This window comes from Lepidochelys kempii, chromosome 1 (genome assembly GCF_965140265.1).
Source record: "Lepidochelys kempii isolate rLepKem1 chromosome 1, rLepKem1.hap2, whole genome shotgun sequence".
Taxonomy (NCBI): domain Eukaryota; kingdom Metazoa; phylum Chordata; order Testudines; family Cheloniidae; genus Lepidochelys; species Lepidochelys kempii.
Genome location: NC_133256.1, coordinates 80,400,247 through 80,416,957, shown reverse-complemented (window position 1 = coordinate 80,416,957; position 16,711 = coordinate 80,400,247). Strand labels below are relative to the sequence as shown.

Below are 16,711 nucleotides of genomic sequence, written 5' to 3'. Positions count from 1 at the left end.
TCTTGTGCTAGGTATGTTATGCTCAAGCCAACCTCAACTAATACACAACATAGTGTTTAACTATATTTATGCATGTAAAGTCTAATTTAATTGAGAGGTTCTGGCAGGCTCCTGAATAGTTGTTTCAGGGTCATAATATGCCTTCTCTTCAAAAGAATATACAGGCAGTATTTTTTTAGTTTGGAGGCACACTATTCATTATAATACACTAAGTACTGTTTCTATCATTTAAAAAAAGTAAAACAAAAAACCAGAGACTATAAAAGAAGACTGTGGGCAATGGCAAAACTTCCACAACAGACTTCAGTAGAACCAAGATTGGATCCTATTATTTTTAAACAGCTGAAACAACATTTCTTAAAAAAAAAAACAAATCTAGGATGAACTGTGTACTTTAAACAGTATTTTATATTTTGACAAAGTGGGAATTTTCTATAATTTTGTGTGCCTCAGTTTCCCTCTGTACTTTGCACTGTTCCCCTTTGGATGCAGTGGGTTAAAAAGCTGCACTTGGAGCACAGAAGGAGACAGGAGATGTTGTGCCACAACTCTCTGGGATAGAATGAATGGGTCATTAAAGGACTGGCTGAAACTGACCCATATCCATGGAGGATCCAAAAGGCAAGGACAATGAGAACCCCAAAGACTGAACAATTAACACCTAACAACAAGGAAACTTCAGCAAGTGGAACATGTGAACTCTGTACAGACCTACAGGAGTTGAACAATGGACTGAAAGCTGTCAAGTGTCTGGAATACAGCTAACTTTTGGAAAGACGAGCTCTCACATGGGACTGACAGAGGGCCAAAAACGGATTCCACAGCAGCTTGGCTGGGTGGAATGGTGGCTTGGCTGGGTGGAGTGCTGGCTTGGCCACAATGGACTATGTCTTAACCTTTAAGAACATAAGAACAGCCATACTGGGTCAGACCAAAGGTCCATCTCGCCCAGTGTCCTGTCTTCCAACAGTGTCCAATGCCAGGTGGCCCAAACCTTTATTTCTCTATGCTAACCTAAGAACTTCCTGATGCTGTGTTCCAGTTCACTAATAAAACCTACTCTATTTTGAAAAGCCTCCTGATGTCACTACAAATAACTGCAGAGGTGCACTGGTCCCTGAAGTATATAAGACTCCTGGTCAGAGACTGTCAGCTGGACTCACGTTGTGAAACAGGTGTTCTGGAGTCTAGAGGCTGAGTCTCAGAGGCACTGAGGCTGTCTGGCCTACCCTTAAGGAAGAGTGAGACCCCCTTGGAGGTCTGGCACACTGAAGGGATTCCTCCAAGTGTAAAGATCTTGAGGTTAATCAATAAACCAGTGAAGGAGAAAGGAACAACACTTTTAATAAAAACCAAACTAAGAGCATTTCTGTGGTGAATTGCTGTGCACAGCTACACTGTGTTCTCAACCCCAGCTTCCAGGGCACATCTTTAAACTCCTATATTAATAATACTGTCCCTTATCATAGAATATCAGGGTTGGAAGGGACTTCAGGAGGTCATCAAGTCCAACCCCCTGCTCAATGAGGGAGCATCTCCAAAATATAATCTTCCACAAACATATCACTATACCAAAGGACTGTTAAAAACTGGGGCATGAGACAGATCCTGTGGGCTCTGCTGTCTGGAAGGCTGAGTTTCAAGCCCTGCACAAAAATTAACTGAACTCCTGTAGATGGACTCCTTGCTATGGCACTTAGTTCCTCAATTTATCTACTTGGCTCTTCAATGGCATGCTACTGCAGTATAGCTACATGCAAAATCCTCAGCTGGTGTAAATCAAGATAGGGAATGGGAAATTTGCCCATCAGATCTCTCTCCTTAGAGGATTTGGTACTAAACAGAGTTTTCCAAACCTCCCATAATTACTAACAGAATGTAAAACAGACTCCATCACCCTATTAAGGCTAATATGTGGTCCTGCTGACTTGATAGTGTTGGATCATATCAAAAGTTCTGTATTAAAATCACAAATGAGTTTGATTCCCCATAGTTTAAATTCCAGGGTATTACTAATTAAGAGGTCTCTTGGTTTTTTGGTACTGTTTCTCTCCCTCTGTGTGAAACTTGCAAGCTGCTAATTGCATTGGTACATTCTAAGAGTCTGTTCTCAAAGCAATTCACAGAGAGAGAGAGAGACTCAAAGCAATACTCTGTAACAACAGAAACAGCACCCAGAGACTCCCCGCCCTTTTATTGTATTCATCTCGCTTTATTAACAATTGTGATTAAAATAGAGATAGAGGATGTATGTGGATGGATGCTTGGTGTGGATAATAACTGAATGATCAGGGAGGTGCCAGCCTAAGAATCCAGTGTCCATTGGCTGAAGAAGGCATCAAGTGGAAATAACCAGAGGACCCCCCCCAGAGGGCAGACTGGAATCCACCCAGCAGCCTCAAGGATGGGAGAACCAAAGATTAAGATAACATCTAGCAGTACGGAGCCGTCAGGAATGTGCAATCTGCAGATTGATTCAGCAACAGCATGATGAAGCAATTCCCATAGACTGGCATAGGAAGAAATTCCTATAAAAATGGACTCTACAAAGTGAGAACTTTAGGGTCTGATTCTGCAAACCAACTTCCAGGAGCATCAGATGAGCATCTGACAAGGCCCTGCTCCCTCCTCATGTCCAGGCCACCTGGCCAGTGGCTTGGCATGAGCAACTCTAAGGCTGGTAAATATAACAACCTTGCAGAACCTGTGTGTGTGTGTGTGTGTGTGTGAATAAATGTGAGATTGAATGGAATGTTATAGCTAACTGCTTACTATGATTCTTTCTGTATTCACAGTAAATGTGGTATTTTACCTTTTTCCCTTTAAGATCCTGCTGGTTTTTGTTTTTATTGGTACAACAACAGAATGAAAAAGGTGGAGAGCAGTGTTAAAAATGCGGGTACAAATTTAGGAGTAGATAAATTGCTGTAGACCAGCCAAAAGGAAACCCTCAGACAAGCAAAGGATCAAAGAGGAATAGTTTTCTTGCAAAAACATGACACTCGCCCTACCTCTTCCTAGCTTCCCTGAATGTCTCTTCCTTGCTTATCTATCCTTTCCACCCACTGCAGCAAATGGACAGTCAAACTCTGCTTCACCAGCACCATGCAATTCACTAGAATTGTTCAATCCTAATTTGTTTCATGTTGTTGCTCTTTCTGTGCACTGCACTGTATGTGTTGTATGCCACTATCTAGGTTAGAAAGAACACTTCAGGGTTCTCCCAATTAGGAAACACACACACACACACACACAATAGAAAAAGCAAAATGAATGGGAGAATACAGGATTCTTATAATTCTGCTCCACATGTAAACTTCCACTAGAAATCTGGCCCCAAATTCTAACAGTCTTTGGTTGGAAGTCTTCCATTGCTAAGCATATCTCAGAGAAATAGAGCATAAACATTTGATGACATGAGTGAGGCTCAGCAGTCTTATCTGCATAGCTTGAAACTTATCTTTGATCTACTGCCAATTCTTAAGTTTAGGCCTCCAAAAGATTGTGCAGTTTGAGGGCTTAAAAAAAAAATATCAATCAGGGAAGATATGAAACATCAGCAAATACTATAGAATACATCCTATGTCATGACTGCACTACTGGCCTTAGTGTCTTCCGAACCGTACATTTCTCTCACTCTTACACACTACAGAATTGGGGCATTTGTTTTTTAGTTGTACTTTGGCTACAGCATCGCAGTGGCAAATCTCACCTGGAAAGGTATCGTTCGACCGACTCCACCCACGTGGCACAATTTTCTGGCTGATAAATCAAATTTATGAAATGTGAAAGGTAGCAAGGCTTGGAAGCACAAAAGGAGTTAGGTGCCTAAAACAGAGGCTTAGGAACCTAAGAATCAGTTTTGGGACCACTGTGATGCACAAAACTCCCACTGATCCCTGGAGCTGCCTAAACTCACTCAGAGCCTAAATCTTTGCAGCAAAAGTTCCCTAGCTGCCTAACTTTTGCCTCTGGGCATGCCAACTGCTATCTCACTGTAGGCGTCCAACCACCTACCCTCTCAGAAGCCCCAGAGCGATTCACAAACCAGGGGAATACAGACATTCTTCTATCTAAATCACATTTAGGGCCCAATCCAGTAGGCATGCTCAGAGGGCATCAAACAGAGTAGGCCCCAAAGGTGAGTTCACACAAAATAGCTGGAGTGGGGAAGAGGACTTTCCTCTTACCCTAACCACTGTGCCATAAATTATTCACGTGGAATATGGGTTCAAGTTCCCCCCAGGGGAAGAAGGGATTTAAACAGGGATCTGCCACCTCTCCAGAGAGTGCTCTAACCACTGGGCTATGCGCCATTCTGATATGCTGCTCCCTCAATCTCCCCTGTTGAAGCTGATGCATTCTGGATAAATAGAGAGTTACTGTCAAAGGGAAAATGGATCTGGTCTTTCACCTCCCAAGTGAGCACTCTAACCCCCAGATTATTGAGAGAGTCTCTCTCTCTCTCTCTCCCCCAAATGGCTTCTTAAGAGTCTTCCTCCTCTCCTTTCCTCTCCCCTAGCTTCTTGCTAACAGCATAGGTGCTTACCGCCAAGAGAGCGTTTGCAGCCGAGAATCCCAGGAAGAGATAAGCAGCCCAGACTTAGGCACCTGTTGTGGGCAGGAGGGTTTAGCATGCATCCCTCTCATTGGCATCTCCCATTGGCTAGTGTAGGCAGCTCCCTTCCTAGCATGCTGGCGTTTGTGAATCACAATCTCCCCATTCATTGTATGGGAGCCTAGACACCTAACTCAGGCTTTGTGAATCACAGTGATATTCTAGGTGTCTGAAAGTTAGACATTAGGACACTCAGCATCACCAGTCCTAACTCCTTTTGTGCATTCAAGCCCAAGTGCCTATAAAACATCATGAGCACTATTTCCCCTCAATATAAAGTTATAAGGAGGAGCTGCAACCACTGCACCCAGAATAGAAGAGAGACTGCTACCAAGCCTGAGTGAGATGCAAACTCAGGAAGAGAAGCCAGGAGCTGCAGTTGGATCTTGTGCATTGTATTCACCAAGGTACACCAGTCTGGGTAGTTTTTGCTTCAGTGAAACTACTCATGCATTTAAAATTGGGCATGTCCTTAAGTAACTTGCTGTACTGGGGCCTGTATGAAGAGCAGAAGGAACAACTGAGCCAAGGCAAAAATAAGTTTTTGCTGCTTTGCATTCCTGTTACCACTATAATGCTAAAATAGCTAGGAGTAGCTAAGATAGCTACACTGGATTCCTTTCTAGCTCATGGATCAACAACAAAATTATTAAGTAAACTCCAACAGCAAACTTTATCTCAGAGTACAGATTTGTACATTGTTACTGCACATGGAGTACACAATAATATTCATCAGCTGAATCAGGGTTACTGGTGGTGACGCACAAGCTAGAAAGAGCATAACTAGATTTTCTGGAACCCGGTGAATTTGAAGGGCTGGTAGCTGAGGGGGAAAGACTTTTTACCTTTAAACTGAGTAAACTGTATATGTTATCACTTGAAATACAACTATTATGGAAATCCATAATGCCACTTTTATAGTCACTTTTTAAGGAAGAATCAAATTGTAATATATAAATAAAAGGGATCATCAATACACGAGGATACAAAATAAAATGAGAAAGGACACATTACAGAAAGTTAGTTTTACTTTATAAAATAGATTTACTAAATTGTTCCAATTGTCCCATCCTGCTCCAAAACAGGGGGAAAGACTCCTATAAAACCTAATCCAACCTTATTACAATTAGAAATGAATGTTAATATTTAATACCTGACATTTGTTGATTAACTATTACATATAGGGGAATGGCCAAATTAAAAAAATTCATATCTGAGCAAAGGTAGTTAATTAGTAACAACAAAACAATTCTATTATAAAAACTGTTGCAATAAAAACATTTGAGACAATTCTCTCCTTTAACACATAGCTCCCAAGATGAGATTTACACGTGGCCTTTGAAGAGAATATAAATCTTCAAATTATTTTTAAAATAATGGAACTTCATGGAGCAATAACCATAATTAGATTATGTAGTAAAAATCACTGTCACAGGTAGCCTTGACTAAAATATTACATTATACATTAAAATTTTCTATGATCTCTCAGATGTTGAAAAATGTACAAACTAAAACCAAAGAGATAGCAATACACTTAAATTTTAAATATACAGGAAAATGTGAAAGCAAATTGCTTTCCTAGTAAATGTAAACAATACCTTGGAAGAAAAAAATAAATAAATTACCCATCTCTGACAGGTTTTAAACACATTTAGTGAATGACATTTTTATAAATTTGCAGTCTTGCCTTTGAGCACCGCCTCTGTTGCACATTATTATTTAAAATTGAGAATGGCAGCAGAAGATAGTTTGTATTGCATCTGTATTTTTAATTTAAAAAAAAAATAAAACTATTACTAAAATCTGCTCTGTTATGCTTTTTTTCCAAAACTGGAGTCTAATTGGATTCCTTTCCAGCTCATACATCATCAGTAGAATTGTTAAGTAAACTGTTGGGCAGGGTACAAACTTCCTGAACTAATCCATTAGAACACTACCCTCTCCTATTTCAAACACTTCCCCAAGACTTATTACTGCTTTGGTACGCACATGTGTGTGCACACACACATTCAATCAGCAACTAAGTATGGCTAGGTTGAAGGATAGTCAGGAATAGCCAATATTTAATTTTAAGAAGTATATATTTTCAAACAAACTGGAAAACGCCAAGATGTAAATGTGAGTCCCTATCCTGTTCCCACTGAAGTGAATAAATAAAACTCAATGGACTTCAGTAGTACAGGATCAGACTCACAGACTCCAGTTCAGCAAAGCACATAAGTACATGCTTAATCTTAAGCATGTGCTTAAGTGCTTTATAAGTGCGTGGCCATAGCTTGTTTACACAACTATATGGCTATATTAACATTAAACTGGTCTTACTTCTCCTCTCCTCTCTGCTTCCCCCCAATTGTTTTCTGAAGTCTCATGTCAAGTCTTGCTCGAAACTGGATTATTGACTGTTTGGGGCAGGAACCACACAACTGTACAGCATCTAACACACTGGAATCTTAACTGGGGCCTGGGGGTGATACAACAAATGAATAAAATAATTAAATAATAATGTAGCTGATTTCTATTTAGAACTGCAATATACCCAGGGAGCTAGACTCACCACAAATAGACATAAAAAGAAAAGGAGTACTTGTGGCACCTTAGAGACGAACCAATTTATTTGAGCATAAGCTTTCGTGAGCTACAGCTCACTTCATCGGATGCTCACAAAAACTTATGCTCAAATAAATTGGTTCGTCTCTAAGGTACCACAAGTACTCCTTTTCTTTTTGCGAATACAGACTAACACGGCTGTTACTCTGAAACCTGTCACTGTTAGACATAACTCCATACAAAGTTAATTGGAATTGAACAACCTTATGCCAGCAATGAACTCGGCGCCCCAATATTCGAGCAATAGAAAGTCCTACACAGTATTATCCGTGATCAAGTTAGATTTCTTGTTGTATTTCCTATAAATAATAAAGCCCTGAACCTACAATGAGATGTGTGCAGTTAGAACCCATCCCCTGTGTAGAGTCCCACTGCAATGTATGAGGCTCTGTGCAATTACAGAGGTGCTTTGTGCACATCTCATTGGAGGATTGATACTCTAAGTTAGGGCCCAAGATTTCTCCCATTAAAGTCTATGGGCCCTTATTTAGAGGAAATGGGGACATCTGAAAATTAATAAGATAGTTAAAAATTAGGGTTTGGAGAGTGGAGGAAAAAGAAGAGGAGAAGGAAACGGAGATTGCTTAAAAATGCACGCTAAGCAAAACCTAAAAATATAGCTGCCACTCATAACAGAGGGAGTTGTATATACTTATATTACAAAACTATGAATCTACCATTTGCTAAACACAGAAAGCTGCTGAAACTGATCAGCATATAGAACTTCAAACTTGAATGCCAAGCACAGATGCTAACTGATTAGTTATGAAATTCAAAGAAATATAACAAGTAAAAAGATCATAGGATTACCTTGTTCCAGTCTAAAGCATAGGGAACGTTTTGCAGCTTCTATCTCAGGAGTTGGATGATCCAGAATATGTCTACACCATTGCAGAGGACTCAGTGATTTCTCTTGCAGTGTGAGGGTCTTAGTAGGCGAGACATACAACCTCAATTAAAATATGCAGAAATATTAGCATGTACACAGTACATAAGCTTTATATTTTTGGATACTTGATTGACTGCATATTAAGAATTTGTTTCTAACACTAAAGTAATGTAATACTACAGTTTTCATAGACAGTACACATACCCCAGAGACAAATATTAACAGAAAATATTATAAAATCTAATACTCACTGTAGATTAAATCATTGCAGTGCTTAACTTTGTATTTAAGAACCTCATAGTAACATCTTTTACATTCTTACCTTCTATGATTTACCCAATCATGTCAGAATTGATATAATATTACAGTTTTCACAGGCAGTATCTTTCCCACATGATACAAAGACTTTATATATTATACTGTACATTATGTACAGATTTTGGAAATTTAAAAAGTTTGCTGGATGATGATGATGATTTTTACACTCCTGGTTCTAGCCAAATGAACCAACGTGCAGAAAAAGAAGTGTAGGAGAAGCTATTCTATTTTGTCTGGGCTTGGAATACAATAAGCAGCTAACCACAGAGACAAGAATATTTGAGTATCTGGTCATCTCCTGTGCCCCTGGGGTAGAGTTTACTTTTCCACGGGTGTTTAAACCACCTCATGGTAGGGGGCTTGATGGCTTTCACAGCTAAATTCTCTAAGCCGGTGTCCACTGTTATTGGAGTCCTCACGGATTTTGACATGCATGTAGACATAGGTTCACCTGGGAAAGCACACATCTTCCTGGATGAACTATCATTAGCTCTCAGCTTCCTCACTGAACATCATACCCTGTTTGTTTCTAAAGCACAGTGTGGTTAAACAAACTCTTAAGTAGGATATCAGAAGTTGGGCAAAAAGGCACACTGGCCAGGAAGCGGAATGCTAATAGCAGATACAAAAAGGCTAAAGTAAAGACAAAGGGACTAAGTCTCAGATGATTACTAATTAGAGACAGAGCTCTTCACATTTAGGTTATTGTGCAAAACCTGCTCTGCTCAATAGCGAGCTATTGCTACGTAATGCCTGCTTAGTAGTCTATTGTTTGGGAGATAAACTGGTACTTGCGATCCAGCTCCGAATGGACAAGTGTCCTCATCACAACTGGTACCCTTGTTTGCAATCCCAGCAGAGTTCCAGGACTGAATTTGTCTGACAATAGGGCTGACCTCCTCTCACTTAATAGAATGGTTGGCTACACAATTAATGCTCAGAATTAAAAACCATGATGAGCCGCATATGTACTGAAAATAACGTCTCAGATCCACTGTTAACTTTCAGCAGTATTTTGAAAGTAAAATATGTGACTGATGAGTTCTAAATAATTTGATGTTTATGCAGAAAGATGACAACCAAGGGAAAGTTTTTACTTTTTTTTTGTAACATGGTTTTTTTTTTTTCCTTTTTTGAACTGCAATTTTTTAGAACAATATTACAAAAGCAGTTAGGGCCTCAATATTAAAAAGTCAACAATTAGTACTGGATTGGCCTTTGGCTTTCTAGATTTGACACATTATTTAAAAAAAGATTTAACAAGTCATCAAAAGCATCATAACAATAACCCCACAGCAGCTAACAGAAACTACCACTGACCAACAATGCAGTTCATTAGAGATTCATCCCTGAAGGAAATATGTAACGCATCTTAGTTTTATTAATTTTAAGAAAGTAACTGTCCTTCAGATGAACACCAAGGGCCAAATTCCGCACCTCTATACATACGTTCAGTCCCCAGTGATACCATACATAGGTGGAATTTGCCCCCAAATAGCAAGATTCTTCCCGAAGAGCAAACCAAACCTGATAAATACTCACGACTGACATTTGTACTGCAAGACTTGCAATAATACTGATCCAATACAGCCCTAAAATGTAAGCATGTACAAAACATTATTAAATGCAACTGACCAAGCAAAGTGGTCACCCCAATCAACTAAATGAGACCAGAGAAACAACACCTTACACATTATCTGTCATGAGCAATGAAGAAAGTTTGAAATTATAAAACTGATTCATCCCAGTCATGTTCCCAGAACAGTCCAGCACAATCTAATCATCTGCAGAATCACCTGGTACTGATAAGTCAAGTATGATAATCACTAATAAAATATCTATCTACAATTGTTAGTGATTTCCAAAAGAAGAGTTTCAAAACTTAGGCCAGTTATCTAAAAAAGCTTTACAGAGAGAATCACATTTTGATGAGTCTTAAGACCCTACCTATACTACCACAATAACCATGTTTAAACATGGTTCTGGCTCAACTGCATTATATTATGATATGCTCTTATCAGCATGGATTTTAAAACTATATTAGAACATGTTAAGGAAACATCATCACCTGGATAGACACCCAGGCTAAAATATGGCTCTTTAGCATAATTGTAACATTCTTTTTCTCACTGACATATTTTAATACAGTTGAGCTACAACCACATTTAAATGTGGTTAGTTCTGTAGTACAGATCAGGCCTTCTGGGTCATTTTCCGTAGTATTTATTAGCACACTTGAGGATTATTATACAAGCTGTTGAGATATACAAGTTACAAGACACTAGACAATTCTGAATATGTTTGGTCTGACAAAGTGGGTAAGGTAATATCTTTTTCCAGACCAACTTATGCTGGTGAGAGAGAGAGAGAGAGAGCGCACGCGCGCATCTTTGGAGCTTACACTGGGCTCTTCTTTGATATTATCTCACCCACACTGTCTCTCTAAGATACCGGGACCAACACTGCATATCTTTGTCTATAAGTTTCCTTTCCTGGGCATAAAGAAACAGCCACAAATATTCCCCTAGTTCAATTTTATTTTCTGCTTCTTCCAGTTTATGACACATGTTCATACATTACTCTGGAACCATGTACGTATTTGAACAATATAACTGCACAACAACAATGCTCAAAAGTCCAAAGCCCTCCTATACTGCTGAGGGCTGAAATTCAACTTGAGAGAGGGTAGCATTTTAAGGAGAGTATAGCCAGTACAAGGAAAACTGAAAGCATTCCTTATTTTTTAAAGAAGGCTGTAATCTCTTTGTTAGTCCTTCCTAAAAATGACTGTAGTAAATCTATTCTAAAGGAAGCAACAAAAGCCTCAGTATCAAGACTAAAAGCCAATATACTTATCAGTCATGTTGCTCTTCAGTAACATCTTTTCATTATTCTTTACCCAATTATGTTTTAACCTAAACCAGATTTTTCACCTTAAATCTTCCTTCCTGACATCTACCACTTCATAATTGCCACATTTATGACAGTGTTAATTTAACATCCTGAATGAATGGCTAGTGAGGTCACCAAATCTTAGAAGCTCAGTCAAGCCTGAGAGATGAGCACGAAGATAAATGTGCTTAGTAGGAACAATAAAATTCAGTGCAAAATATTGCTCCCTGTTTTTTGGATCATTACTGAGTAGATACAGTAGCAAAGACAGCCTGTAGTCCTGCTCTTCCCAAGGGATATAGAAAGGCTTGAAATTAGGCATGCAGAGGACATGGAGCATAAAGGGGCGATTACAGGATAAACTCTGGATTTAAGAAGCAGGAGACAACAGGGGTCTCAGAAATGGCCCTTTTTCATTGAGAAAGTTAATCACACAAACCAGATGACACGTTTAAAAAAAGCAGATTTAAGATTCAGCAAAACAAGATCAAGCGGATTTTAGGGTTAATGCTAATCAGTGACTTGAAAGGACCAGCTGTGTAAGAATTAGGGAAGACGGGGGGGGGGGGGAATTAGCCAGGCTGCATTACTACAGCCGGGTTCTCCATGCCTAACGGGGGGCGAGGATCCCGTTGCCGTCCCGTCCCCCCCAAGGCCCCTGGTGCTTCCGGCTAGGGGGATTTGCCCTGGGGCACAGGGGCGGTCAGCTCCGGGGCTGGGGCGCTCAGACAATACGGGGGTTACGTACCATGTGTCTTCGTCCTGGCTGCAGTCACCGTCCTCCAGGTCCAGCACCTCCACCTCGTCCAGCACCGTGGCTGTCCCGGCCGCGGGGATGCTCCCGGCCTCATGCCCGCCTCCTGCTGCCGCGGCCAGACTAGCCAGGGCGGGCTTGAAATAGACGAAGGGCTCCGGCGGGCCCAGGCTAGCGGTGCACAGGAGAGTGGGCGCCGGGCTGGGCATGCACAGGGCCCCGGGGCCGCCGCTCGGGGCCAGCCCGGCCGCTGCGGGGGAGCCGAAGGCCGGGGCCGGTGGCGGCAGCAACAGCAGGTGTGGGCTGGCCGGGGCCGGGGGGACGGCGGCCGCCGCCGCCGCCGCGCGGCTCCGCAGCTGCTCGTTCTGCTTCTCCAGCTTCCTCACCAGCTCCTGCAGCTTCTTCACCTCCAGCTCGGCGCTCACCACCGAGCCCGCCCCGGGCCCGGCCGCCTGCACCTCCGCCATCGCCGGCGGCTGCAGCCAGGCAGCCTCCATCCGCCCCGCCCCGCCGGCACCTGCTCGCCGCAAGGCCGCGGCCAGCCGGGCTCCCTCGGCCGCTCGCCTCCTGCCCTGGTCGCGCTCCTGGCGGCGGCGGCGGCTTTGGCGTGTCCCCCTTGCAGCTCGCGTTCAGCCTGCTCGGCGGTAGCCGCCTCAGCTGCTCCTGCGCCTCCTGTCAGCCGCGACAACACAGCCCGGGGGCTCCCCTCCCACTCTGGCACGGGAGAGGCACCCGCACAATGGGAACAAAGAGCGGCCCGGCTCCACAGCCATGAGCCGGGGAGGGGGACGATACAAAGCGAGCGCCTGAGGGGGAGCGGGGCTCGCGAGAGGCGCGCCCCGCGTCGCCGCGCAGGGGAGCGGGAGCCACGCCCGGCAGCAGCATCCTCGCCCTCAAGGCGCCGGCTGCAGCCCCATTAAAGCCGAGGTGGGTGCCTCGGGGGAGGGGGCTCCTCTATCCCCACCCCCTCCCTAGTCAGACACCAGTCACGGACATCAGCTGTTGACTCCTGGGCACAAAACAATATCGTGAGGAGAAGGGGAGATTTGTCTGTGACCCAGCTTCTGTCCCGCCACGCCCCCGTTCCCTCGTAGCTCGCCCCTGAACCTTCCACTTTCAATGGACCTGCGAAGGAGGACACCACTTTTTTAAAATGATTATTTATTTTAACACGCTGAGCCTGCAGCCTTCATTCGGGCCAAACTACCTGGTAGTTTAAAATACAATTAATCCCCGTGGCCATGGGGAAGTATTAAAACCCGAGTCTTTCAAAAAATAGCCTGTCTACCCAGCTGTGATAGCTACTGCCCGAGTCTGATTCTGAATGAATTGGCTACGCATCAGTACTGTTACATAGGGTGGCTCCTATGCTGGCATTTCCTTTTTTATAAACTATATAATTAGAGTCTGGTAGCGTAGGGGGTTATAATTATGCAGATTTAGCTTGGTAGGGATGAAAAAAATCACACATAGAAGCCTTTATTCTGAAATAAATGCGTTAACCAGATGTTCATTTGTCACGCTATAGCCATGTATATGTGTGTGGGTGAGTGGGAGAATATATGTATTTGGGCGCCTGTAGTGCGTTGGGGTCTTTGAGTTGCTAATAAGGAATGTGCAAATATGTGGTCGAGAAAATACAGTAGCCATAGATAAAGCTGGAAAGAAATTTAATCGAAACTGAGTGAAATACTAGATAAACAACTGTTTATACATTTCAGAGTCACTGATTTTAACTCCCCTCCCCGCGAGATAGATTTCCTTTTTTGCTCAAAACATTTCGATTATCTTGTACTACAGTTTGAGTCTTAGTTTAATAATGGAATGATTAATAATTTTTATAGAGCTGAATTTGTTCAGTGTTTAAACAACACTATTGTTGTTTTACTCACTTCCGACTGGCAGTGAGACTGAAAGCTTATGTCTGTTCCACATGGTAGTTTACATCTGAAGAAGTTGGGGGTTACCCAGGAAAACTTATGCTCAAAAAAATCTGTTAGTCTTTAAGGTGCCACCGGACTCCTTGTTGTTTTTACTTGAATGCTGGCGCTCATAAAATGTAGTGTGTCTGTTTGCATGTTGCCCTTCCAAGATGGAAGGTAGGGATCATATAGTGAGTCTAATAACAGAAATTTAAAGAGCACACAGATACAACAGTAAACTAACTCCAAGTTATTCACTCTTAACAGTGAAGATAACAGTACTGGTGCATAGCCAATTAAGCAGTAGTTAAATGAATAACACTTTGCACTTAAATGGCACTTGACCCATTCAAATCACTGAACAAACATTAAACTAATTAATCAGCATAACATCCCTCTTAGGTAAATTAGGACTACTATCCCCATTTTAGAGAATGAGAAAGCAAGAGTAGTGATGTTATATGCCCAAGGTCTCTTAAGGAGTTAATTATAGAGCCAAATATGTCCAAAACCATGCTTTATGTACACCAATTTACACCAGATACACTACTATATTTTTATTTTAATCTGCATATTCACAGTGCCAACTCCCTACCTGGGATTTGACCTGAAGAGAAGATTAACCCTAATTTCCCTGTCCAGAATCCAAGTAGACATTGGACTCATTCAGTCCAGCACCATTTTGTCTTGTCTATTTAGATTCTTTGGAGCCAGACTGCCTTAATTTATGCTTGTACAGCGCCTAGCACAATTGGCCTCAGATCTTGTTTTGGGCTCCTAGGCACAATTGTTATTTGCATCACAATAACAGTAACTGTAATTGGGTGGAAGGGAAGATATGACAGGTTCTGAACGTTTTTGACTTCCAGATATTGTAAGTTTTCTCATTGTAGGATTAATACAATACCCAATGTAGGGGACAGTACCAAGATCCCCTTTAAAACAAGCAAATGAAAAGGGTTTTTTTTTCCTGTACTCTCTACCCATTACATAAAGGACATTTCAAAATATTAATAGAATAAAAAATTACTGAGGCCCCAATTCTGCCATCTTTACTTACAGTGAATAATACATTCCAGTTTTCTCAGCTACTGATAGGTGCAATCATTATTCCAGTTAGGTGAAGAAGAATAAGCTCCTACATATCTGCCTATGCATAGATGCAAGCCCCAGGCAAATTGCTGATCTCTCATTATACTGCAATAGATTTTATCATTGATTTTCTCATTTATCTTCAAGTAATCTATCCAGCGGTTGCTATCTAATTCTAAAAGGCAAATTGTATATTGTTTCTATTTTTTCTGAAATCTCACATATGACGGTCTTTCTTTCTCATCCACTTTATACTGTCATGAACTTTGCTCCTAACTTTTAGATACTTTTGAACTGGTCTGACAGTTAACAAATTTCATCATCTTAAAGCTTGAGGTTGAAGAGGTAGTGAGTTTAAACCAATTCTTCAAAGACTGAATTGCTTTAATAAAATCCCTGCAGTATTTAGGGTCCAAATCATAAAATCAACATCAGTGAAAACACAATCTTATCTGGAAAAGCAGGTGTTAATATTACTAAGGCCAGGATGTCAAAGTAATTTACTAAATTACTAAGAAATTATCAACACATTTTCATAAATTTGCTAAAAGTGTTAACTAGCCATTTTTAGTATGAGAACCAAAGCAAGCACCTCTTTGTTTATAATACTTGCTATTATTCTTTGTTCTACACTAACTCAAAAAGTAACATTAAAATTGTTCAGTTATGCATGCACTTCTATGAGAAGCAGAAATAGAAATATATTCAAGGACAAAGGAATGCACCAATTGCCATTAGGTATTTAACCACTAACAAAAGCAGTAAGCACTAACATTCAGAAGTATGCATGTGTTAACCCAGTAGGATTTATCACAAGACAACCAGAAGTGTATGTGAGTCAATGGCAAACACTAAATGTCAGTGTTAACATCAGCGGTGCACACACAGGAAGATGTGTGTGTGTGGATAGAGATACAGAAATAGAAAATGAACTTTGCTCCTTGAACCAGACAACCAAAGCAATTTAGTCAATTAGCGAGAATAGGTTATTGAATACCTGACTACCTTAGCTCTTTTCTGCACTAGACATTTTCTAAATTTTCCAACCATTTTTACCACTAGTTCAGCTACAAGGAGAGGTACTAGTGTGGACATGACACCAATTGTCCCCCTTGAACTGGACTAATGCTGTCACCATTGCAGACAGAGCCTCGGAGATGCCTTCTCATGTGACACCACAGCGAGAGGCAATGGAGGTAAAAGCCCCCAAGTTTAAACAGAAGGAACGTTGTGGCAGGTTCTTTTCCAGGAAGGGTCCTCAAGTTTGGAATTCATTGTCCTACCCTTTCCCCTTTCTTGGACGGAGCTTGAATTTGTTGACCATTAAGGAATATTACAGAGCCAGCCTATTTATTTTCCCAGGCATTCCTTAAAGGGGTGCATTGAGTAAGGAAGAGGTTCTTCTCTTTTGTGACCATTCTTTTAAATTTGCATGTATTTTTAATAATATTGTGCATGCACTCAGAGCTCTGGATGGGCACATTTTTATTAACAAAAATAAATGCATGTGCTAGAGCAAGGGTTATGGGGGCTTCAGTGCTTGTCTACGCATGTCCTTGTCTACACTCATGACAAAATCATATTTACCGTCATGTTCTTTAACAGTGCAGTTAACACAT

The 16,711-nt window shown here is 41.4% G+C and overlaps 1 protein-coding gene across 4 annotated transcripts in view; it reads right to left on the bottom strand.

The window, feature by feature from the left end:
* Positions 1-13,078, bottom strand: part of SLAIN1 (SLAIN motif family member 1) — a 66,450-nt gene extending 53,372 nt beyond the window's left edge. The window contains exons 1-2 of one of the 4 annotated variants that reach the window (XM_073347261.1): positions 12,073-13,078; positions 8,036-8,175 (exon numbers count right to left, since the gene is read on the bottom strand). In XM_073347261.1, coding sequence (XP_073203362.1) covers positions 8,036-8,175; positions 12,073-12,575 — 643 coding nt within the window. In that variant the 5' untranslated portion in view covers positions 12,576-13,078. Of the gene's footprint in view, positions 1-8,035; positions 8,176-8,883; positions 9,458-12,072 lie in introns of those variants that run through there. The other 3 variants (XM_073347267.1, XM_073347285.1, XM_073347277.1) reach the window with 3 other exon arrangements.
* Positions 13,079-16,711: the final 3,633 nt, after the last annotated feature.